Genomic DNA, 24,900 nt, shown 5'->3' with positions numbered 1-24,900 from the left:
AGGGAAATAACCAAGAAAGTCCAGTTGCCTCTTGAAAAAGATCCTTTGGGACAACCGTGACCTGGATGATGGAGAATCTTCATAGACAGGTTTAGAAATCTACATAGGTCAGTTAAAGACTCTGTGATTGAACTCACACCTTGCCTTAAGCTAGACTAGTGTTAGCCTTACCAAGGGTGTGTGTATGTGTGTTTGTGTGTGTGTGTGTGTGTCCAGGTTTAAGATATAACCACCACCTTGCTTAACATGAAAATTCTGGTCTTAATTGTGGACAACCTGTAATGGAAAAACATGATAACTTTAGAATAGAATAACAGAATTGGAAGGGACCTTGGAGGTCTTCTAGTCCAACCCACTCTCCAGGCAGGAAACCCTACAACACTTCAGACAAATGGTTATCCAACATCTTTTTAAAACTTCCAGTATTGGAGCTTTCACACCTTCTGGAGGCAAGTTGTTCCACTGATTAATTGTTCTCACGGTCAGGGAATTTCTCCTTAGTTCTAAATTGCTTCTCTCCTTGATTAGTTTCCACCCTTTGCTTCTTGTTCTGCCCTCAGGTAGGACTTTCACAGATTGGACTTTCACAGATAGGAACCAAGGAAAGAAGCTGAAGGAAAACATCCTGAGCACCAACCCAACATCAAATGCCTACCAGAGATTGCCTACCAGAGACTGGAAGCTAAAACATATGAAGAACGATTGCAGGAACTGGGTATGTCTAGTTTAATAAAAAGAAGGACTAGGGGAGACATGATAGTTGTGTTCCAATATCTCAGGGGTTGCCACAAAGAAGAGGGAGTCAGGCTGTTCTCCAAAGCACCTGAGGGTAGAACAAGAAGCAATGGGTGGAAACTGATCAAAGAAAGAAGCAACTTAGAACTAAGGAGAAATTTCCTGACAGTTAGAACAATTAATAAGTGGAACGACTTGCCTGAAGAAGTTGTGAATGCTCCAACACTGGAAATTTTTAAGAAAATGTTGGATAACCATCTGACTGAGATGGTGTAGGGTTCCTGCCTAGGCAGGGGGTTGGACTAGAAGGCCTCCAAGGTCCCTTCCAACTCTGATGTTATGTTATGTTATTGTTGCAGTTCCCTCCCCGGATTTCCTAAGAAATGCCGTTGTAACATATTTTATTGCTCGTTTTACTGTCCAGACTGACTTTGTTGACTATCAGCAAAGCTGTTGAGCTGGCAATGGTCCATATCAACAAACTAGGTGTTTGAACCGTCTCTGTGCCAGCCATTAATTTCCAGTTTGTTTTTATTGTCCTACGGTTGACTGCCAAGATCCTTATCAGCAAGTGGAACTAATGTCTGCATTCATCGTGTATCAAAGACGTAGGTAAAGAAAGAACTAGGGAGGGAGGAGATTCCACCTCACTAGAATCCAAACTGGGAAGGGTCAAATTTGGGAGAATACCAACCATTTTGGCTCAAGAATCCAAGGTAAAGTGCCAACCCTACCATTTCTGTCCTGAGAAGGTGGTATTAACCTTGTGTGTTGCACTAAATTATGTTGCACCAAAGTTGGGAGGGACCTTGGAGGACATCTAATCCAACTCCCTACAATAGCTGCCCAGTCTCTTCTTGGAAGCCTCCAGTGATGGGCCACCCACCACTTCTGAAAGCAATCTATTCCATTGGTTGATTGTTCTTGCCGATAGGAAATTTCTCCTTAGTTCTAGGTTGGTTATAGAATGGAATGGAATGGAATCAGAGGTGGGTTTCAGCAGGTTCTGACCAGTTCTGGAGAAACAATAGTGGAAATTTTGAGTAGTTCAGAGAACCAGTAGTAAAAATTCTGACTGACCCTGCCCCCATCTGTTCTCTGCCTCCCAAGTCCCAGCTGATCGGGAGGAAATGGGGATTTTGTAGTAGCCTCCCCCTGGAGTGGGGAGGGAATGGAGATTTTATAGTATTCTTCCCCTGGCACGCCCATCAAACCATGCCCACCAAGCCATGCCACACCCACCAAGCCACACCCTCAGAACCGTTAATAAAAATTTTTGAAACCCCCTACTGAATGGAATAGAATAGAATAGAATAGAATCAGAGGTGGGTTTCAGCAGGTTCTGACCAGTTCTGGAGAAACAATAGTGGAAATTTTGAGTAGTTCAGAGAACCAGTAGTAAAAATTCTGACTGACCCTGCCCCCATCTGTTCTCTGCCTCCCAAGTCCCAGCTGATCGGGAGGAAATGGGGATTTTGCAGTAGCCTCCCCCTGGAGTGGGGAGGGAATGGAGATTTTATAGTATTCTTCCCCTGGCACGCCCATCAAACCACGCCCACCAAGCCATGCCACACCCACCAAGCCACACCCTCAGAACCGTTAATAAAAAATTTTGAAACCCCCTACTGAATGGAATGGAATGGAATGGAATGAAATGGAATAGAATAGAATAGAATAGAATAGAATAGAATAGAATAGAATAGAATAGAATAGAATAGAATAGAATAGAATGAGCTGGAAGGGAACTTGGAGGTCTTCTAGTCCAGCCCCCTGCTCAAGCAGGAGAACCTGTACTATTTCAGATAAGTGACTGTCTAGACTCTTCTTAAAAACCTCCAGTGATGGAGCACCTACGATTTCTGGAGGCCAGCTGTTCCACTGGTTAATTGTTCTCACTTTTAGGAAGTTTTTCCTCAATTCCAGGTTACTTTTCTCCTTGATGAGTTTCCATCCATTGCTTCTTCTCCTGTCTTCCAGTGCTTTGAAGAATAGGTTGACCCCCCCGCTCTTCTTTGTGGCAGCCCCTCAAATACTGGAATACTGCTATCATGTCGCCTCTAATTCTTCTTTTCTTTAGACTAGCCAGACCCAAATCCTGCAGCCGTTCTTCATATATTTTAGTCTCCAGGCCTTTGATCATCTTGGTTGCTCTTCTCTGAACTGTTTCCAAAGTCTCAACATCTTTTTTTGTAGTATGGTCACCAACATTAGTTGCAGTATTCCATCCATTCATTCTTTTTTTGTTTTTTGATGCTTTGGTAAATTTGTCATCTTTGTGGCAGCCCCTCAAATATTGGAAGACTGCTATGATATTCCCCCTACACCTTCTTTCCACTAGACTAAAGGTATAGGCAGTGGTGGGATTCAAGTAATTTAACAACCGGTTCTCTGCCCTAATGATTTCTTCCAACAACCAGTTCACCAAACTGCTCAGAAAGTTAACAACCGGTTCTCCCGAAGTGGTGCGAACTGGCTGAATCTCATCACTGGGTATAGGTAAAGGTTCCCCTCGCACATATGTGCTACTCATATGTGCACCAGGGGGCAGTGCTCATCTCCATTTCAAAGCCGAAGAGCCAGTGCTGTCCAAAGATGTCTCTGTGGTCATGTGGCCCGCATGACTCAACGCCAAAGGCTCATGGAATGCTGTTACCTTCCCACCAAAGGTGGTCCCTATTTTTCTACTTGCCTTTTTTACATGCTTTCGAACTGCTAGGTTGGCAGAAGCTGGGACAAGTAACAGGAGCTCACCCCATTATGTAGCACCAGGGATTCGAACCGCTGAACTGCCGACCTTTCGATCGACAAGCTCAACATCTTAGCCACTAAACCACCGTTTCCCAATGTTTCACTAGACTAGACCTACCCAATTCCTGCAATCATTCTTCATATGTCTTAGTTTCCAGTCCTTTAATCATCTTTGTTGCTCTTCTCCACATTCTTTCCGGAGTCTCAACATAAATCATGGTGGCTCACGTGGTAAGACCCAGAGCCTGCGCTCCGCTACTCGGCGGCTCGATTCCTGTGAGCGAATAAACCGTGTAGGGGCAGGAAAGGAGCCTGCCCCGATTGCCTACTGGCATTCAGGTAGCCAGCCAAGGGTGGGCTACTGGGGGTTTGCAGGAGATCGGGAGAACCTCTAGCAAAGATTCTGTGCATTTTGGAGAGCTCCCAAACCCCACTCCTAGCTGGCTCTTCCCATCCCCCTCCCCTCACCTCCCGGGAGTCCCCAAGTGGCCCATTTTGGATGCAGGATACAGAGCGCACACGGACACTCAGGGTGGGCAAAAAATGGGCCTGCTGGAAGTTTGGGAGGCTGTTTTCACCCTCCCAGAGACTCGAGGAAAGCCTCCAGAGATCGGGGAGGGCAAAAATGCCCCTCCCTGCCATGGTGCAGGAGGCTGACTAGGCCACGTCCACCATAGCCACGCCCACCCAGCAACCGGGCAGAGAACCCATTGCTAAAAGTTTTGAAGCCCACCCCTGCAACCAGCCGCTTCGGTGATCCCTGGCTAACACGTGCCATACGCTTAAAAAAATTTATAATGGACCGGCTTATTTCATTCTGACATTAAAGGTTGCATGAAGCGGGTCAGGAGTCTTATCACAATGGTCCATGGATGGTGAGGTAGGACTCCAATCCATCAGGGCTTCTTCCACACCTTGGATTAGCAAAACACAGCTTTGTACATGACACGCAAAGCAACCTATTTCTCCACTTAAGATCCTGGGTGGTGGAGAGATGTCCATCTACTTCGTTCTCCGTTGTGTGTTGAAATCCAAACCTTCAACCAAGATGTCCCCAAGCTGCTTTTTCAGGAGGCAACTGGACTTTCTTGTTTTTTTCTTTTTTCTTTTGAAGATGTTTCGCTTCTCATCCAAGAATGCTGCTTCAGCTCTGACCCGGATAGTGGGGAATGGAAGGATTTATATTCTCGGTCATTCAGGTCATGGTTGTCCCAAATATGCTTTGGTCCATGGTTGTCCATGACCCGGTCATCTAGGATGACTGGGAATCCCTACAGACGTTTAGCTGTACAATTTGGGATGAAGACCCTTTGAATGGTGTGGGAGTAGGGATGGATTTTCAGAGGGGGGAGGGGGAATTGCAGACTACAGGAACCAGGAGCACCACTCAGGTGACCCTGAGGACACAGAGAAACCTCCAAGTGGCCTCAACAACCCTCTAAAAGGATGCAAATGACCAGCTGCCTGCAAGGAATATAAATCCTTCCATTCCCCACCATCCGGTCAGAGCTGAAGAAGCTTCTTGAGATGAGAAGCGAAACGTCTTCAAAAGAAAAACCAGAAAGTCCAGTTGCCGCTTGAAAAAAAAAATGCACCTTTGAGACAACCATGACCTGGACGACTGAGAATCTCTGCAGACTTCAACCAAGATGCGTTTCTTTTCAAAAAGCCGCAATTTCCAGAAAGTTTTCCCGTCTCCACAATTGGACCTCCTATTCTCTATTTTTTGCTTTCTCCTTGTTGGGAATCCACCCGGCATGTTTTTATGGGAATAACAAAAAAAACATTGTAGGATTACATCCTTGGATTCACAATAACAACTCTGATTTTCGTGAACACTCCCGCTCAAATGGTCCAGGTTTTTATAATCTCCTGGAGCTGGTTGAAGTTGGAGTTTAATTTTCCGATAACGGATGACGCTCCTCAATGGCGTTTTAAGACTTTTGATGCAAAATCCAAGGTTTTTTTTTTCTTCTCCTTTTCCAGAGCCATGCAACCCCAGCACTGCAGTGAATACGCTGCACTGAGTCCTTGTTACGAAAAACCACTTCATTCTGGCTTCATTCTGCCAAATTTAATGATCTCTGCTGCCCTCATCTGGCAATGCATGAGTTTCTTTTCTCTTTTAAAATCATAATTAGGCTACGCCGGTAATTTCTGACATACGGCCACAGTTGAGCCCAACAATTATGTTGCTAAGTGAGACGTTTGTGAAGTGGGTTTTGCCCCATTTTACGACTTTTCAGACTGGTAAGACAGTCTGTTATTAACAGCAGCTGCTTGCAATTACTGCAGGTTCAAGCCCCACCAGGCCCAAGGTTGACTCAGCCTTCCATCCTTTATAAGGTAGGTAAAATGAGGACCCAGATTGTTGGGGGCAATAAGTTGACTTTGTATATAATATACAAATAGATGAAGACTATTGCTTGACATAGTGTAAGCCGCCCTGAGTCTTCGGAGAAGGGCGGGATATAAATGCAAAATAATAATAATAATAAATAATAATAAAGGAATCTGGTTTCCCCATTGACTTTGCTTGTCAGAAGGTCACAAAAGGGGATCGTACGAACCCAGGACGCTGTGACCGTCACAAATATGAGCCAGTTGCCAAGCGTCTGAATTTTGATCACACGTTCCTGGGGAATGCTACAACGGTCGTAAGTGTGAAAAACGGTCCTGAGTTGCTTTGTTCAGTGTCGTTATTACTCTGGTCACTAAGTGAACTGTTGTAATTCGAGGACTACCTGTACATGTAAGTCCTTGACTTACAAGCATTTGGTCAAAGTTAGAATGGTGCTGAAAAAATGTGACTTAGGATCGTTTTTCACACTTACGACTGTCGCAGCAGCCCTGACAGATCCCAGATATTTCTATAGGTAATAGAATTTTGGTGCATTTTGGTGGTAGGAAGCGGGGGAGGAATGGAATGGTCTGTATATGAAGTTTCTGTTTCTGTTTCCCGTTCCTGTTTCCTACATTACTGTCTTAATCTCTATATGAAGTCTCTGTTTCTGTTTCCTGCAATGATGTAGTGTGGGAAGGGTTTGGTTAGCGTTGCTTTAAATAGCTGATTTTAAGTGAGACACTTCAGTTCTAGATCTCTTGTTATCACAAACCTTCCAATAAAAGCTCCTTTTGGAACCACTGCTCTTTCAAGAGTCCTGCTTTCTTGGGAAGATTGGAGAGGCAAGACTTTACAATCCCCATGATTACATGATATAATAATCATGTATCTAATGTATAATAATCATGTATAATAATCATGTATAATAATCATAAGAGCACCAGCGTGCCTACCATTCCTGTCCTAATGTTCCCTTTGATTGTATTCAATTCGTATGGTTATTTCATGCTTATACTTATACTGTTGTGTTTGACCAATAAATAAATAAATAAATAAATAAATAAATAAATAAATAAATAAATAAATAAATAAATAAATGTGGGTATATGCATAATTTTGTATTTATTTGTATTTATTTATTCTGCTATATCATGTAGTGCAGGGGTAGTCAACCTTTTTATACCTACCGCCCACTTTTGTATCTCTGTTAGTAGTAAAATTTTCTAACCGCCCACCGGTTCCACAGTAATGCGCTGTGTATTGTCGTCTGCGCATGTCTCGCGCACATCGTGGATTGGGTTTGGGGGGGGCGCCGGCTACCAGCTCTGCTTATCCGTTACAGCTGGGTGGTGTGGGGGGGGGAGATGCGCGAGCTATTCTGGGACAAGGCTTTTTTGTTTGTCGTCGCACTATAGCGCCATTTAGTTTCACTTACGTGACATGCACTAAACTTATGCGTGGGCGATACAAATAGTATATTTTCAGAAATTTAAATTGTCACAAGGAATTTTATGGAAACCTAATGAAAATGTTTTAAAATAATGCTATGAAATTTTTTTAAAAAGTCAATTAAATTAAAAAAAAGAAAAGTGCTTCAGTATCGGACAAATCCCTTACCGCCCATCATAAGTTATTATTCTATTCTATTCTATTCTATTCTATTCTATTCTATTCTATTCTATTCTATTCTATTCTATTCCATTCCATTCCATTCCATTCTTTCTCTTTTTTATTCTATTCTATTCTACTCTATTCCATTCTCTCTTCTCTCTTCTCTTTTCTCTTCTCTCCTCCTCTATTCTCCTCTCTTCTATTCTAAAGTACTGTTGTTCTATTCTATCCTATCCTATCCTATCCCCTCCCCTCCCCTCCCGTCCCGTCCCGTCCCATCCCATCCCATCCCATCCCAGTCTCGTCTCGTCTCGTCTCGTCTCGTCTCTATTCCATTCCATTCCATTCCATTCCATTCCATTCCATTCCATTCCATTCCATTCCATTCCATTCCATTCCATTCTATTCTATTCTATTCTATTGTATTCCATTCTTTCTTTTCTTTATTCTATTCTATTCTACTCTATTCCATTCTCTTTTCTCTTTTCTCTTCTCTCCTCCTCTATTCTCCTCTCTTCTATTCTAAAGTACTGTTGTTCTATCCTATCCTATCCTATCCTATCCTTTCCTATCCTATCCTATCCTCGTCTCGTCTCGTCTCATCTCATCTCATCTTTATTCCATTCCATTCCATTCCATTCCATTCTCCTATTCTATTCTATTCTATTCTATTCTATTCTATTCTATTCATTATCAGAATTCAGGTGCTTGACAACTGACATGTACTTATGACGGTTGCAGTGTCCCAGGGTCACGTGATCCCCTTTTGTGACCTTCGCAGCCAGCTCCTGACAAGCCAAAGTCACCTTTGCAGATTCACCTTTGACTTAACAACGATGGCAGAAACGTATTGTAAAATGGGGGCAAAACTGATTTAGCAAGGGTCTTGCTTAACAACGGACCTTTTGGACCCATCTGGGGTCGTAATTCGAAGACCAACTGTAATCGCGCCCTGCAGCTTTCCCCAATTCCCTGGGGACTAAATTCTCAGAGGTTCCACCTCGACCAACACTGAAATAATAAAAGTTGGGTTTTTCCCCCTTTTGTTTTTGCAAGGAGATGGACGGGGGTGGGTGTATTTTAAATACCCCGAGCAAAAGAGAATAAATAACCCCGTGGGAATATAATGACTATGTGGCAGGTCAAAAACTTTATTCATGGGTTTGTATGCTGGGAAAAGAAGAGACCGGAGGAAGTGAGAAACCTGCAAAATCTGGCGTGAAAAGCAAGTTAACTTAAAAAAAAAATCAAATAAAATAAAAAGGGAACTGTAAACCCACCTCAGCCAACCGAAGGAAATCAGAACAACAATAATAATCATCATGATAATTAAAAATGCTCTTTTGCTTCTCATGGAGAATTTGAAACTAATTCCACATCACATTGCTAGGAATGTTTAGATGTTGCTTTCTTCACACCGCTGCGATGGGGAGACCTGGGTCTGGTTCCACCCCCAGCGTCCGTTGGCAACCCTGAATTTGCTGCAGTCCAAAGTGACCCCGTCGGTCATAGAGGTCCATGGACCAACACTGCTGTCCAAAGAGTGACCAAGACCAGGCTGCACCAGAGTCTGAGGGAGGTGCAGGATGGCAGGTCGGAGGAAGATGAGGTGCAGGAGCAGACTTCGCTTTCCGATCGGCTTTCGTCGTGGTATCCCTGCTTGGAGCGGCCCCCAGTCCTGGAGCGCTCGGCTGGTTCTGGCGCATCAGCCTGCATGTCGCTGCACACCAGCCAGTCTTTCGCAATCGAGCGGGGATAGCCTGATTCGGACTCCAGATTGCTGTCCGTAACTTTCCAATATTCCTTGCCCTTGAAAAAGTAGGTGGCCCCTGGAAGAAGAGAGACAGAAAGAAAAGGTTATGTCCAGAATGGAATGGGACAACTCACCACAGCCAACTCAACATGGTCAACTCAACACAGCCAATTCATCATGGCCAACTTGCCATGGGACAACTCATCATAGCCAACTCAATGCAGCCAATCCATCATGGCCAACTCACCATGGGACAATTCCCCACAGCCAACTCAATGCAGCCAATTCATTATGGCCAACTCATCATGGGACAGTTTGCCACAGTCAACTCAACACGGCCAATTCATCATGGCCAACTCACCGTGGGACAATTCTCCACAGTCAACTCAATGTGGCCAACTCAATGCGGCGTCAATTCGCAAAGCATTCCTGACCTGCTCTCAAGTTGTCATAGGCAGGGAGATAGGGAATCGAACATCGCAGCTGCATTGAGGAACTTGCACTTCAGTCAAAACAAAGCACATTCCAGCTGGCCATATCAAGGTCATATCCACGCAGACCCACAGTGGCTGGAGGGAGGGATCCCTACAACCCACAAAATTGCTTCATTGGAGAATGTGACTGATGACACACCTCAGGGGGATGGGGAAACAGGGTAAGAGCCAGGATGCGAATTAAGTGAGGTCAGAGTTGGCTTCACTTGGTCTGTGCCAACATGAAGCTCCTAATAAATAACTGGATTTCTTTTGAAGCTTGGCTTGAGGCTCATGATTTAATTAGGGCATCGGTCGGAACCCTGGCGCGGCCCATTCATGGCCAACTTGCCATGGGACAACTCGCCACAACCAACTCAACACGGCCAATTCATCATGGACAACTCACTCTGGGCCACAGCATTCTCCTTACTTCCAGCAAAAGTTGTCTCAAAGGAAGCTCTCTGAACATCCAAACTCACCATCTGACCAGTGTGTGGCATCGTCCAGCTGGCTGGGAATGCCTTTCCACAAGGTGCTTTCTAAAGGATAACCTGCATCCATTCTCTGCTGGTGGTCATCGTAGCACCAGTAGAGATTGTCTTTGAAGAAATAGGTCCTGTCGTTCTGAGCCCAGGAAAAGGCTGCATCAATGCCTCCTGGGGGCAAGCCAAAATCCGAGATGGGCCGAGGGTAGCCTTCTTCAACGTTGTTGTCTTTGAACACCCAATATCGGTCTCCTGAGGAGAAGAAAGAGGTAAGTAAGTAATTACTTCTCCCTTCTTTGGGCTGTTGGAAGAAATAGCCATCTGGTTCAGTTCCAAGCAGGGAGAAAGACACTGGAAGTATGGAGGCTGATTGGAAAAATGGTTTAATGAAGCAGAACCTGTTGTGACTCCAGCCCCCGAACCTGGCCCCATGCCGGAAAGTGACTCCGAGAGTGAGGGGGAAGGGCCGGTAAGGCTTACCTCGGGAGCACCGATGCCTTTGGCTCGGCTCCAGGAGCCAGAACCAGGCCAGTCGGAGGATATAATGAGGCCATCATGCCCTGATTCCTCCCTTCCCCCAGCTATGCCTTCAGACACAGCTGATAATAATCAAGCTTAGATCGACCCGCGCTTCAGAAGATTAGAGAGGTGGCGTCACCACCGGATATATAAGGAGCTTTGGGACTGCTCTCATTCCATGGGAAGCAAAAATTAGTTGAACCATTTCAAAGAGAGCTGAAAGTCTTACTCTGTGAGTCATTTGTTGGAACTTTGGCAGACAGCTGCAATTTCTCTGCCAGGACTGATAAGAGCCGTGAATCCACTGGCTGAAGGCCAGCTCGTTGCTGGGGAAGGAGACAGAACAGAACCATCATTCACATGGTCCTAGGGCAGCTGACCACATGGAGTTGAGAGAGAGGTACCGTATTTTTTGGTGTATAAGACACATTCCTCACCTCTGTAAAAGAGGGTGAAAATTGGGGTGTGTCCAGTGGTGGGATTCAGCCAGTTCGCACCACTTCAGGAGAAGCGGTTGTTAACTTTCTGGGCAGTTTGGCAAACTGGTTGTTGGAAGAAATCATTAGGGCAGAGAACCGGTTGTTAAATTACTTGAATCCCACCACTGGGTGTGTCTTATACGCCAAATGTAGCCCCGCCCACGAGGCCAAAGGTGGCAATGGTCTGTGGCAATCCCTGCAGCCTTGAACAGCTGATTGGAGGGGGTATTCCGGGAGGCCGATCCCCCCACCAATCAGCTGTTCGTGCTGAATCAGGCTGCAATAATGTGCTGAAGTTGATCTGGCTGTTCGCTATTTGCTGCAAGGACGTGTCAGAGTTTGGGGCAGCAATCACATCCAGAAAGCACACATAAGTAGCTGATTCAGCAGGATTCAATAACTTTTCTTTATATATAATATAACACGTGAAGTAAATCAGTGGTGGGTTTCACATTTTTTTACTACCAGTTCTGTGGATGTGGCTTAGTGGGCGTGGCTTGGTGGGCATGGCAGGGGAAGATTACTGCAAAATCCCCATTTCCTCCCAGTTCCAGCTGGGACTTGGGAGGCAGAGAATAGATGGGGCAGGGCCAGTTAGAGGTGTTATTTACGGTTCTTCCGGTTGAACTTCCGGTGGTTTCAATGTGAGATCTACAACCTCTGCGAGTCCATTCTGAGCTCTCCCTGTCAGGGGCTTCACTAGAAGCCATAGCCACCTAGGAGGGGTGGTGAAGCAAAGGGGGGCCACCTTGCAGGTCAAGGGGAGCCGCATCTCACCTCCCTGATTTGGAAAACCCTCTCATCCAAAGGCTAGGAGCATCAGCAGTCAAAATGGCTGCCATGAAGCCAAGGAACAGCCAGAACCATAAGTTTGTGCAGGAGTAGAGAAATGCTGAATGGTGTGTCATCTGGGTAAGAAAAGATTTACAGCTGAAGTTGGACCCCACAAAAAATTTAAGGGGGAATACCTTTTAGAACAGTTTGCTACAGGGGCGTGCAACTATTGTGAAAAAAAACCACATTGGAAATGTAAAGCAGTAACTATCTGTTTAAAAAGAAAATTAAGTGGGAAATGGAACCCGCCAAATAAAAGGCATGATATTAAGAAGGCATATTTTTTTCTTCTTCTCTTTTTTTATTGAAAAAGTTTTAAAAAACAAACAAACAAAGAAGGCATATTAACATGCTGGAACTACAAACCTACCTTTTCTTCAAACAAGGGAGTTATAAGATAAACTAAGCAAAAGAAATAAACTGGGTATGTCGAAATAAAAGTAAAACAGGAGCAGTCACAATAAAAGCAGAAGAAGCAAAGTGAAGTAAAGAGGGCCATCTGCTGATGATAGTAAATTTTTGTGACTCGGGAGCAAATATTGAAATGGAGGGAAATAACTGTTGAACGATGTATATTTATTTTTTTTTATTTTATTTTGTCACAACAATATACACAAGCATCAACATAAAATAACTACATATCATAAAAGCATATATATGAGCAAAAGTATGTAATAACTATATTAATTTGATATAATGAAAGGAAACAATAGGACAGGAACGGTAGGCACTTTTGTGCTCTTATGCACGCTCCTTATAGTCCTCTTAGGAATGGGGTGAGGTCAATAGTAGACAGTTTTTGGTTAAAGCTTTTGGGAGTTTGAGAAGAGACCACAGAGTCAGGTAGTGTGTTCCAAGTGTTTTTTTTTGGGTTTTTTTTACATTTATATCCCGTCCTTCTCTGAAGACTCAGGGCGGCTTACAGTGTATAAGGCAATAGTCTCATTCTATTTGTATATTTTTTACAAAGTCAACTTATTGCCCCCCCCAACAATCTGGGTCCTCATTTTACCTACCTTATAAAGGATGGAAGGCTGAGTCAACCTTGGGCCGGGCTTGAACTTGCAGTAATTGCAGGCTACTGTGTTCTAATAACAGGCTTCTTAACAGCCTGAGCTATTAATAACTCTGTTGCAGAAGTCATATTTTCTGCAATCAAGATTGAAGCGGTTAACATTAAGTTTAAATCTATTGTTTGCTCTTGTATTATTGCGATTGAAGCTGAAGTAGTCTTCAACAGGAAGGACATTGCAATAGATGATTCTATGAGTTAAGCACAGGTCTTGACGGATCGGCGGAGTTCTAATTTTTCTAAACGCAGGATTTCAAGTCTGGTGGTATAAGGTATTTTGTTGTTTTCAGAGGAGCGGAGAACTCTTCTAGTAAAATATTTCTGGACACGTTCAATTGTGTGAATGTGGTATGGGTTCCAGACAGGTGAGCTGTATTCAAGAATTGGTCTAGCGGAGACGACTTCCGGTATCCGGTGGCAACGGACGTCTGGAAGGCTTCTCCTGCCTCCAGTGTCCGAATCCGGCCGCCGCCGAGGCCCTCAGGGGCCAGGTGTTCCGAAAAGGACACCTGCCGCACGGACGGCTCGCCAGGGGTCTCCCAGCCGATATACAGGACTGGGGGGACCGATGCTGGCGCCCCTAGGCTCGGCGGGTTCGAGGCCACAGGCCGCCATTATTTTGGTCGTCGCCTGGGCCGCTGTGCCCGTGACACCGGGCTTTGGATTTATAATTGCAGCAGCCTGGTGGTGAACAGGAACGGAGAAGAATTGAGGAATGAAGAAGGAAGGGATATCGGCAAACGTGAGTGGAGTACCCGGAGTGCGGGGGTTTTCTCCCTGCGACTGGAAGGAGTACGAATCACTTTGGAGAGAGGAGAACTTAAAATAACAAGATTACCGGTTTTGTGGAGCTCTGGAGAGAAGAGGTGATGGAGAAATTTAGGAGGGAGGGTTTGAGGCCCCTCCTCTGGGGAACAATGGTGGCGCCCAGCTTCCGCCTTCACTATGAGAATCTTGATGACATCACTTCCTTCGGCTTCCTGGTTGACTAACTGTACTCTGGACTCGTTGCTCCTGTGAGTGCCCCTGGTGGATCCGGAGGAAATTACAAGGATACTGTGCTTGCCTGAGGATTTTAGAAAATTTTTTTAAATGGCAAAAGGTCAGAGACCAACTGCTGGAGAAATGGAGAGAATTTTGGAAAAGTTATCTAATATGGACAAGAAACTGGATGAAATAAGAGCAGAAATTGTGACTATCCAAAAGGATTTAAAGGATACTCAACAAGTCTCAGCAGAAAATAAGCAGAAAGTGGAAGGTTTGGAGGGTGAGATGCGGGCAGTGCAGAAAAGAGGGAGACGACAAGCAATGCTGTGCTTGGATTACAGATGGATAAAATGTCTTATTTCCTTAGGTTTCAAAATTTGGAAGAAGTGGACCAAGAAGACTTGAGAGATGTTGTGACTAACTGTTGGGAGAATTTCTTGGGAGAGGTGTTGATTTTATGAATTGGGATGTGGATCGAGTTTATAGAGTTAATTCACAATATGCACGCACGCATGCAGTTCCTAGAGAGGTTCATGTCAAATTTGTGAAAAGAGAGACGAGAGATGAAATTTTAGAAAACATAGGAGTGGGGCACTGACTTATAGGGGCAGGGAGATAGCCATTCTGAGGCAGATTCCCAGACAGGTACGTGAAATGAGAAAGAAATATTACTTTTGTCAAGCAAATTGTACCAGAAGGAGTAGGCTTCAGATGGCTGATGCCAGAGGGATTGATGATTTTCCGGGAGGGCATTACGAAAAAATTAGTACAATTATGGAGGCTACGGCCTCGTGGAGGAACACAAAGCCCTCCTGGAATCAGATGACCCAGGAATTGAAGAAGGGAGGTTATAGACCATGGGGCGGAGGCGGCTGCCGCTGTTGCCCCTGGAGTTGGGTCAGGCTGAACCCAGAGTTCTGAGATCCAAAACTAGGAGGTGACAAAGATATTTGGTATTGTGTTGGTTTTACTTATTCTCTTTCGTATGATATTCTGATTATTCTTGACCCTTCTTTATTGCGTATGTAAGATTGGTAAACTTAGCTACTCCGTATTACCTGCTTGTCATATGGCTGTTGTATGTGTTTAAAATTTTGAGTAAAATTCTTATCATGTATAAGAAAAATGAAAATTTACCATACCTGATATGTATTTGTATAAACTTTTTTTTGACCAATAAAAACTTTTTTTGGGAAAAAAAAAGAATTGGTCTAGCAAATGTTTTGTATGCTCTGGTTAGTAGTGTAGTGTTTCTGGAGAAGAAGCTACGCAAGATTAAGTTTACAACTCTTAAAGCCTTTTTTGCTATGTAGTTGCAGTAGGCTTTGGCACTTAGATCATTTGATATGAAAACTCCAAGGTCTTTAACAGGATGGGGGTCATCTGTAAGGTAATGTCCATCAAGCTTGTACTTAGTGTTTAGGTTCTTTTTTCCAATATGTAAGACTGAGCATTTGCTGGTTGAGATTTCGAGTTGCCAAGTTTTAGACCAATTGGATACAAACTCAAGGTCTTTTTGAAGGGTAGTAGTATTGTTGGTGGTGTTAAATAGTTTGACATCGACAGCAAAGAGAACACAATAACTTGACATATGGTATATTGAGATATTTGCTTTCTAACCGCTGGAGACTGGAATATTAAATAAAAGAATTGGTATCTGGACCTCTAAATACTATTGAATATACAAAAACGACTTTTGGAGTGGAGGACCCCTGAAGCAACTAACTGATTTGATTGGACATTGATGAGACATTTAAACTTGATTTGGAGGTCTGGTTTCTGAATGGATGATTGAGGAGACCTAAAGGAAATATTAATAACTCAAGATAACAAAGACATTAAGGATCTTACCCTGAACTGCATAAAGATATGGTGGAAGGAATCGTGATAGATGACTGGAAAATAAAGGGCCACTGGTGGCTCAGCAGACTAAGTCTGTCTGTTATTAACACAGCTGCTTGCAATTACTGCATGTTCAAGTCCCACCAGGCCCAAGGTTGACTCAGCCTTCCATCCTTTATAAGGTAGGTAAAATGAGGACCCAGATTGTTGGGGGCAATAAGTTGACTTTGTATATAGTATACAAATGGATGAAGACTATTGCTTAACACATTGTAGTGCCCTGAGTCTTCAGAGAAGGATATAAATTCAAATTAAAAAATTGTATACAAAAAGATGAAGAACAAAGATCGGGACAAGAAGGAAAATGGAACTATTAACTGGAATAGAAGGTGAATTAGAACAGAAACCAACAAACAGAAGATAACAGGAGGAGACACTATTAAAATTAATAAAATTGAGGAATTTGCTGGGAAAACATTTTAAAAGATTTTAAAAAATTGGATACAAACAAGAAGAGGCTTGGGGAAAATGATAGAATTTAGAACAGAAAGCTCTCAAATTAAACAGTGGGGAAAAACAGGGCAAGGAGGAAAAATTAAATTATGGATTCAGATATAAACCTTGAAGGCTGGAGTGGAATATTAAATAAAAGAATTGGTATCTGGACCTCATACTATTGACTGTTGGGAGCGAGTTAGTGGCCCCAAAGGAGGTGGTTTGATTGGACATTGATGAGACATTTAAACTGTCCTTTGATGAACATCTGGCCGTCCAGGAGGAGACCTTTACAATAACTGGTCCGCCAGTTGCGCCCTTCCTTGACCGGGATGCCTTATGCACGGTCACTCACGCCTGGTTACATTTAATGGATTACTGCAATGCTCTACATGGGCCCTTGAGGTGCACCCGGAGGCTAAGTCTGGTCCCGCTGAGTGGTGGGAGCCCATGTTCACGTAACACCACTACTCCGTTGACTGCACTGGCTTCCTGTGGTTTTCCGGGTGCGGAAGATTGGTTACCACCTTTAAAGCGCCCATGGCTTAGGACCCGGTACTTAAGAGACCTGCTGTTACCTTATGCCTCCCACCGACCTCGCTCACAGAGAGGTCTCAGGGTGCCGTCTTAAACAGTGTATTCAGGCCCCCAGAACAGGGCCTTCTCTGTGGGCAAGGAATGGAACTATTAACTGGAATAGAAGGTGACCTTCCGTCGTGAGCTCAAAACACACCTATTTATTCAAGGACTGGCATAATAGTGTCAAATTTTAATTTGGGTTTTATTAATATTTCTAAAATTTTAAAACTAAATTTTAACTATCAGCCTTTTGTAATTTGCTAGGTTTTAAATGTTTTAATTTGTATATAAGCTGTTTTATTTTGGCTGTACACCTGAGTCCTTGGAGAAGGGCAAAAATTAATAAAATAAATAAATAAGTAGATGGAATGAAAGATTTAAGAGGAAAAGCAGGGAGACAAGTTTTAAAAACAAACAAACAAAGAAGGCATATTAACATGCTGGAACTACCAACCTACCTTTTCTTCAAACAAGGGAGTTATAAGATAAACTAAGCAAAAGAAATAAACTGGGTATGTCAAAATAAAAGTAAAACAGGAGCAGTCACAATAAAAGCAGAAGAAGCAAAGTGAAGTAAAGAGGGCCATCTGCTGATGATAGTAAATTTTTGTGACTTGGGAGCAAATATTGAAATGGAGGGAAATAACTGTTGAACGATGTATATTTATTTTTTTTATTTTATTTTGTCACAATATACACAAGCATCAACATAAAATAACTACATATCATATAAGCATATATATGAGCAAAAGTATGCAATAACTATATTAATTTGATATAATGAAAGGAAACAATAGGACAGGAACGGTAGGCACTTTTGTGCTCTTATGCACGCTCCTTATAGTCCTCTTAGGAATGGGGTGAGGTCAATAGTAGACAGTTTTTGGTTAAAGCTTTGGGGATTTTGGGAAGAGACCACAGAGTCAGGTAGTGTGTTCCAAGTGTTTTGGTTTTTTTTACATTTATATCCCGCCCTTCTCCGAAGACTCAGGGCGGCTTACAGTGTATAAGGCAATAGTCTCATTCTATTTGTATATTTTTTACAAAGTCAACTTATTGCCCCCCCAACAATCTGGGTCCTCATTTTACCTACCTTATAAAGGATGGAAGGCTGAGTCAACCTTGGGCCGGGCTTGAACTTGCAGTAATTGCAGGCTACTGTGTTCTAATAACAGGCTTCTTAACAGCCTGAGCTATTAATAACTCTGTTGCAGAAGTCATATTTTCTGCAATCAAGATTGAAGCGGTTAACATTAAGTTTAAATCTATTGTTTGCTCTTGTATTATTGCGATTGAAGCTGAAGTAGTCTTCAACAGGAAGGACATTGCAATAGATGATTCTATGAGTTAAGCACAGGTCTTGACGGATCGGCGGAGTTCTAATTTTTCTAAACGCAGGATTTCAAGTCTGGTGGTATAAGGTATTTTGTTGTTTTCAGAGGAGCGGAGAACTCTTCTAGTAAAATATTTCTGGACACGTTCAATTGTGTGAATGTGGTATGGGTTCCAGACAGGTGAGCTGTATTCAAGAATTGGTCTAGCAAATGTTTTGTATGCTCTGGTTAGTAGTGTAGTGTTTCTGGAGAAGAAGCTACGCAAGATTAAGTTTACAACTCTTAAAGCCTTTTTTGCTATGTAGTTGCAGTAGGCTTTGGCACTTAGATCATTTGATATGAAAACTCCAAGGTCTTTAACAGGATGGGGGTCATCTGCAAGGTAATGTCCATCAAGCTTGTACTTAGTGTTTAGGTTCTTTTTTCCAATATGTAAGACTGAGCATTTGCTGGTTGAGATTTCGAGTTGCCAAGTTTTAGACCAATTGGATACAAACTCAAGGTCTTTTTGAAGGGTAGTAGTATTGTTGGTGGTGTTAAATAGTTTGACATCGTCAGCAAAGAGAACACAATAACTTGACATATGGTATATTGAGATATTTGCTTTCTAACCGCTGGAGACTGGAATATTAAATAAAAGAATTGGTATCTGGACCTCTAAATACTATTGAATATACAAAAACGACTTGCGGAGTGGAGGACCCCTGAAGCAACTAACTGATTTGATTGGACATTGATGAGACATTTAAACTTGATTTGGAGGTCTGGTTTCTGAATGGATGATTGAGGAGACCTAAAGGAAATATTAATAACTCAAGATAACAAAGACATTAAGGATCTTACCCTGGAACTGCATAAAGATATGGTGGAAATATTGAATCGTATAGATAGAAGACTGGAAAATAAAGGGCCTCTGGTGGCTCAACGGACTAAGTCTGTCTGTTATTAACACAGCTGCTTGCAATTACTGCATGTTCAAGTCCCACCAGGCCCAAGGTTGACTCAGCCTTCCATCCTTTATAAGGTAGGTAAAATGAGGACCCAGATTGTTGGGGGCAATAAAAAGTTGACTTTGTATATAATATACAAATGGATGAAGACTATTGCTTAACACATTGTAAGCCGCCCTGAGTCTTCAGAGAAGGGCGGGATATAAATTCAAATTAAAAAAAATTGTATACAAAAAAGATGAAGAACAAAGATCGGGACAAGAAGGAAAAAATGGAACTATTAACTGGAATAGAAGGTGAATTAGAACCGAGAAACCAACAAACAGAAGATAACAAGGAGGAGACACTATTAAAATTAATAAAAATTGAGGAATTAAAATAGGGGAAAACATTTTAAAAGATTTTTAAAAAAATGCGAGGAACAAGAAGAGGCTTGGGGAAAAATGATAGAATTTAGAACAGAAAGCTCTCAAATTAAACAGTGGGGAAAAACAGGGCAAGGAGGAAAAATTAAATTATGGATTCAGAATATAAACCTTGAAGTAGATGGAATGAAAGATTTAAGAGGAAAAGCAGGGGAGACAAGTTTTTAAAAAAGTAGGATTATAGGAAGGGATGTGGATAAGAGATAATGGTTAAGGGGAGAAAAAGAGTTAAAGATATGTCATGATTATATGGTAATAATTGTATTAATATTAGAATGATATGGTTGAATTATGGTATTATTAAAAGTGTATAAAATATGACTATCATGTAGGTAAAGTGAAAGTAGATATATTTATGTGTATTAAATAAATTTTAAAATAGAGAATGGGAATATGAATGATAAAACAGAGTATCATGTCTTTGAATATAATAATATGGAGGGGGGGGGAAAGAAAAATATTAGTGGAAGTTTAGAATGGAAGGGTGTAAAGCAATGTATCACAAAGTCAAATAAGCTAGAAAAAGAAATATGAAAAATAGACACAAAGAATGAAAATAGTGGTAAGCTTGAAATGTGAGGATGTAAGAAACTGATATTTAGACGGTATGCTGTTTGATTAATGAAGTGTTGTGAGTATTAAAAGAATAATATTGCAGTTGCATAGATATATGTGACTAGAATGATGATGTGTATAAAATTATTAACATGAAGATTAATTAATATTATGATGATAGTATAATGCTGATTATTATTAACAATATAGAATAGAATATAATTTTTTTTTTTAATTGGCCAAGTGTGATTGGACACACAAGGAATTTGTCTTGGTGCATATGCTCTCAGTGTACATAAAAGAAAAGATACCTTCATCAAGGTACAACATTTACAACACAATTGATGGTCAATATATCAATATAAATCATAAGGATTGCCAGCAACAAGTTATAGTCATACAGTCATAAGTGGAAAGAGATTGGTGATGGGAACTACGAGAAGATTAATAGTAGTGCAGATTTAGTAAATAATTTGACAGTGTTGAGGGAATTATTTGTTTAGCAGAGTGATGGCCTTCGGGAAAAAACTGTTCTTGTGTCTAGTTGTTCTGGTGTGCAGTGCTCTATAGCGTCGTTTTGAGGGTAGGAGTTGAAACAGTTTATGTCCAGGATGCGAGGGATCTGCAAATATTTTCACGGCCCTCTTCTTGATTCGTGCAGTATACAGGTCCTCAATGGAAGGCAAGTTGGTAGCAATTATTTTTTCTGCAGTTCTAATTATCCTCTGAAGTCTGTGTTTTTCTTGTTGGGTTGCAGAACCGAACCAGACAGTTATAGAGGTGCAAATTGTCATTCCTCTGTAGAATTGGATCAGCAGCTCCTTGGGCAGTTTGAGCTTACTGAGTTGGCGCAGAAAGAACATTCTTTGTTGTCCTTTTTTAATGATGTTTTTGATGTTAGCTGTCCATTTGAGATCTTGCGATATGATAGAACCCAGAAATTTGAAGGTTTCTACTGTTGATACTGTGTTGTCAAGTATTGTGAGATACTTGTAACAATATATGTGTGATTATGTCTGTTTCTTTGACTTTTGAATGCAATTTAAAGAAGCTGTATGGTTATAGCTGAAAGAGATACTATTTGGAAAATACACCATATTCTATAGATATTGGGAATATTATATGCAACTATGAAAAGAGAGAGGGAAATGGAGTGGAGTGGAAGGGAGGGGGAGAGAGGGGGAGAAAGAGTAAGGGTAAGAGAGGGGAAAGGAGAGAGGGTAGTGGAGGGGAGAAGAATAGAAAGGGAAGGAGATAGAAGCGGAGAAGAAGAGAGAAGGGAAATAGAAAGGGGACAGGAGAAGGAGAGAAAGAGAAAAGGAAGGAGTGGGAAGGAGAGGAGAAGGAAAGAGGAAGGAGAGGGGAGTAGAGAAGAGAGGGAGGAGAAAGAAGAGGAAAGGAGAGGGATGTTGTAAGAAGTAGAGGAGAAAAGAAAACAGACAGACAATTTTGTACTTTTTTTTCCTTGTGGGTTATACTATTGAAACTATAACGGAAGATAATACAGATGCTAAAGCACATCGGTTTAGATGTTATTGCGTATTAGCTAATATTGATATGAAAATTAAAATTTTGTGTAAAAGGTAGGAGTAAATAATATGAAATAAGGAAAATGGAATGTAATAATTAGGAATATGTTTATATGTATTGAAATGTATGATATTCAAACATCGTGCCATTCACACAATGATATTTATAAATTAAAAAAATAATAATAAAAACTTGATTAAAAAAAGAGGTGGTATTTGGAGGTTCTGTTGTGTCCCACTCCTCCTCTGACGGCGGGGTCTGGAAAGTCTGTATCAAGCATGGCCATGAAGCCTCTGCAGCTTTACCAAAGTCCTGTCAGAGTTCTCAGGGCAGGCAGGAATCCAAGGTGTGACTTCAGCAACCAGATTAGACTTTGCCTGACTCAAGGAATGCCAAAAAGCAGATCCTTTATATAGGCCATGGGGTGTGGCTCCTTGACTCAGCACTTATCCAGGCCTGCCCCTCCCTTCCTTCTGCTGACGACGCCTCTCCATTCTCCAGAAGCGGGGATCTGTCCACCCTTCGTCTGCCTGCCCAGCTGCCGGCAATTCTAGTTCGTGATTGGCTTCATGCTCATCGTGCTCACACGCTGTGGGGGGGAGGGTTATTTGCTCAGTCTGTCCGGGCATGGTGCCAGGACTGGGGGCTGGAGGCATGCCAGGCCATTCATCTTGCTCAGTCTATCCGGGCATGGTGGCAGGACTGGGGGTTGGAGGCATACCAGGCCATTCGTCTTCATTATCAGTCTCTGTCTGAGATAGCAGGAGATGGGAGGGGCCCAGCTGCGGAGAGGGGGGCGGGCGAGGCACAACAGGTTCTCCAAACTACTCAAAATTTCCACTACCGGTTCTCCAGAACAGGTCAGAACCTGCTGAAACCCACCTCTGAAGTAAATTTACAATACCAAAAGAAGGTTTTCCAATGTGGTAGTAAATACAACAAAACGCAAGCAGCGGAGAGGAATTTCAGTTTTAGTTTCAGAGCTCAGCACAGCATGCAGCTTTAGTACAGAACAGTTGAGCTACGCCATGCCCAGGTTTCTTTCTGTCTCCTTCCTTGTTGCTCACACAGCAAATACTGTTTCAGTTTCCAAACAGCAGTCAATTCTCTCATACAATGATAAGATGCTAGCTAGGTGAATAGATGCTGGTAGGCAGAGGCAGATTTTTTTTAATTTATTTTCTTCCCCAAAAGCTAAGATGTGTCTTATACCCCTGAGTGTCTTATACTCCAAAAAATACGGTATTTATACCTTCTGCTGGGTTTTGCACTTGAACTTCCTGTTCCTGTGCAAGAACATGTAGTTTTTTAGCTGTTGTAGGGATCATAGCTTACTTTGTGGTTTGTCTGAGCCAAGCTTGGTTGAAGCTTGGGCCGAGTTTCTGTCTCCCTTAAGATTTTTCTTTTTCTTTTAGGGGAAATATTTTATCCTGCCTTTTAAAAAATATTTCTCAAAATATTTCATTCTTTTAGGAGGGCGGTAGCTTCCCAACAGGGCCAACCTGGCCCAGAATGGCACATGAGTCAATGATGGCACCAGCTCACGTGGCGTTAAGAAAATGAAAACAATCTTCAACTTGAATCTCCAGTAAGGAATGAAAAAAACTTTTCAGCACAGTGGGGAAACCAAACGTTTGGGGAAAGGAGAGTCACGAATGAAAAGCATCAGGGGTTCAGCCAGTTCGGACCAGTTCGGGGGAACCAGATATTAATTTTACATCAGGTTCACCCCACCGGTAGTCGCAATGACTGGCTGGAGCCTGTTTTGGATGTCAGGTAAGTGCAGGGCCCGCTCAGAGGCTCTGGGAGGGCAAAAAACAGACCTCCCAGAAGTTCCAGAAGTCTGGAAACAGGCCCATTTCCAGCTTCTGGATGGCCTCCAGAGCCTGGGGAAGACCGTTTGTCAGGCTGCCTTAATACCTGTTTGTCAGGTATAAAATTGGATCTGAGACAAAATATGGCTAACATTCCATATCCCATCGTTAGTCCCTCCTCCCCCAAGAGGTCAGGCAGATCTGGTCCAATGCCAGCTCGGCCCCCGTGGTAATCTTCTTCCGCAGGTCTCTGGCTGTAAATCATCTCAGGAATGCAATGTCCGTTGAAAGCCCGCACGCTCTAACATTCCTGCTGAATTCAAACCATCAATCTCCCCTCCCCTTGATCTCATGTCAGACGACACTCTTTAAGGGCCCTCTCTACTTAACCTGAATCCATGAGCTATGTACATTACACATAAAACCCCACTGCAATCTAACTACTGAATATAAAGTGTACAAAAGAATGTGAGGATTGGAGTGGAGGCTGACACCGTTTTTGCTCTCCTGGAGGCTCGAGAAAAACTTCCGGAGCATGGGGAGGGTGAAAAGCCCCCTCCTCCATGGTGCAGGAGGCCGAGTAGGCCACACCCACCATAGCCACACCCACCCAGCAACCAGGCAGAGAACCGGTTGCTAAAAGTTTTGAATCCCACCCCTGAAAAGCATGGGAGATGTTCCCTTCTACCTTTGAAGAAGACTATCTTATGGTCGTGGGTCCTCTCGTACACCGCATCCACACTATCCAAGTTGAGAGGCAACCCCTTCCAGAAACGATGGATCTGAGCTGGCTGAAGGGACACCAGGTGCTTGTTGCGAGTCAATCTCCAAAAATACTTGCCTGGTGGGAGAAACTCCAGTTAGTAACAGCAACTTACTCACAAGGCAACCAAAAGTGAGGATTTAATATGCCACTAGACTTTCTCTTCTCTCCAGAAGTGTTTAGACCAGGTTGTCCAAGCTGGGAAACTTTTAAGATGGGTGGACTTCAGTTCCCAAAATTCCCCAACCCTCCACAATCAGGGAATTCTTAAAGTTGCCAAGGTTGAGAAACATTGGCTTAAAGCTTTGGTTAAACTAACCCACGGAGCTCCAGCAACCATAGAGTCTTATCTAGAGAAGCCAGACTCTGGGGAATTCTGGGAGTTGAAGTCCATCCATCTTAAGGTTTCCAAATAGAATAGAATAGAATAGAATTTTTTATTGGCCAAGTGTGATTGGACACACAAGGAATTTGTCTTGGTGCATATGCTCTCAGTGTACATAAAAGAAAAGATACCTTCATCAAGGTACATCATTTACAACACAATTGATGGTCAATATATCAATATAA

General features: G+C 42.6%; 1 protein-coding gene across 2 annotated transcripts in view; it reads right to left on the bottom strand.

Annotated features, from left to right (window-relative positions):
- Positions 1-8,300: 8,300 nt before the first annotated feature.
- Positions 8,301-24,900, bottom strand: part of MMP17 (matrix metallopeptidase 17) — a 112,858-nt gene continuing 96,258 nt past the window's right edge. For both annotated transcript variants that reach the window (XM_058158203.1, XM_058158204.1), the window contains exons 8-10: positions 24,256-24,408; positions 10,147-10,404; positions 8,301-9,267 (exon numbers count right to left, since the gene is read on the bottom strand). In XM_058158203.1, coding sequence (XP_058014186.1) covers positions 8,945-9,267; positions 10,147-10,404; positions 24,256-24,408 — 734 coding nt within the window. In that variant the 3' untranslated portion in view covers positions 8,301-8,944. The remainder of the gene's footprint in view (positions 9,268-10,146; positions 10,405-24,255; positions 24,409-24,900) is intronic.

This window comes from Ahaetulla prasina, chromosome 15 (genome assembly GCF_028640845.1).
Source record: "Ahaetulla prasina isolate Xishuangbanna chromosome 15, ASM2864084v1, whole genome shotgun sequence".
NCBI lineage: Eukaryota > Metazoa > Chordata > Lepidosauria > Squamata > Colubridae > Ahaetulla > Ahaetulla prasina.
This window is presented reverse-complemented; position numbering and strand designations above follow the sequence as displayed.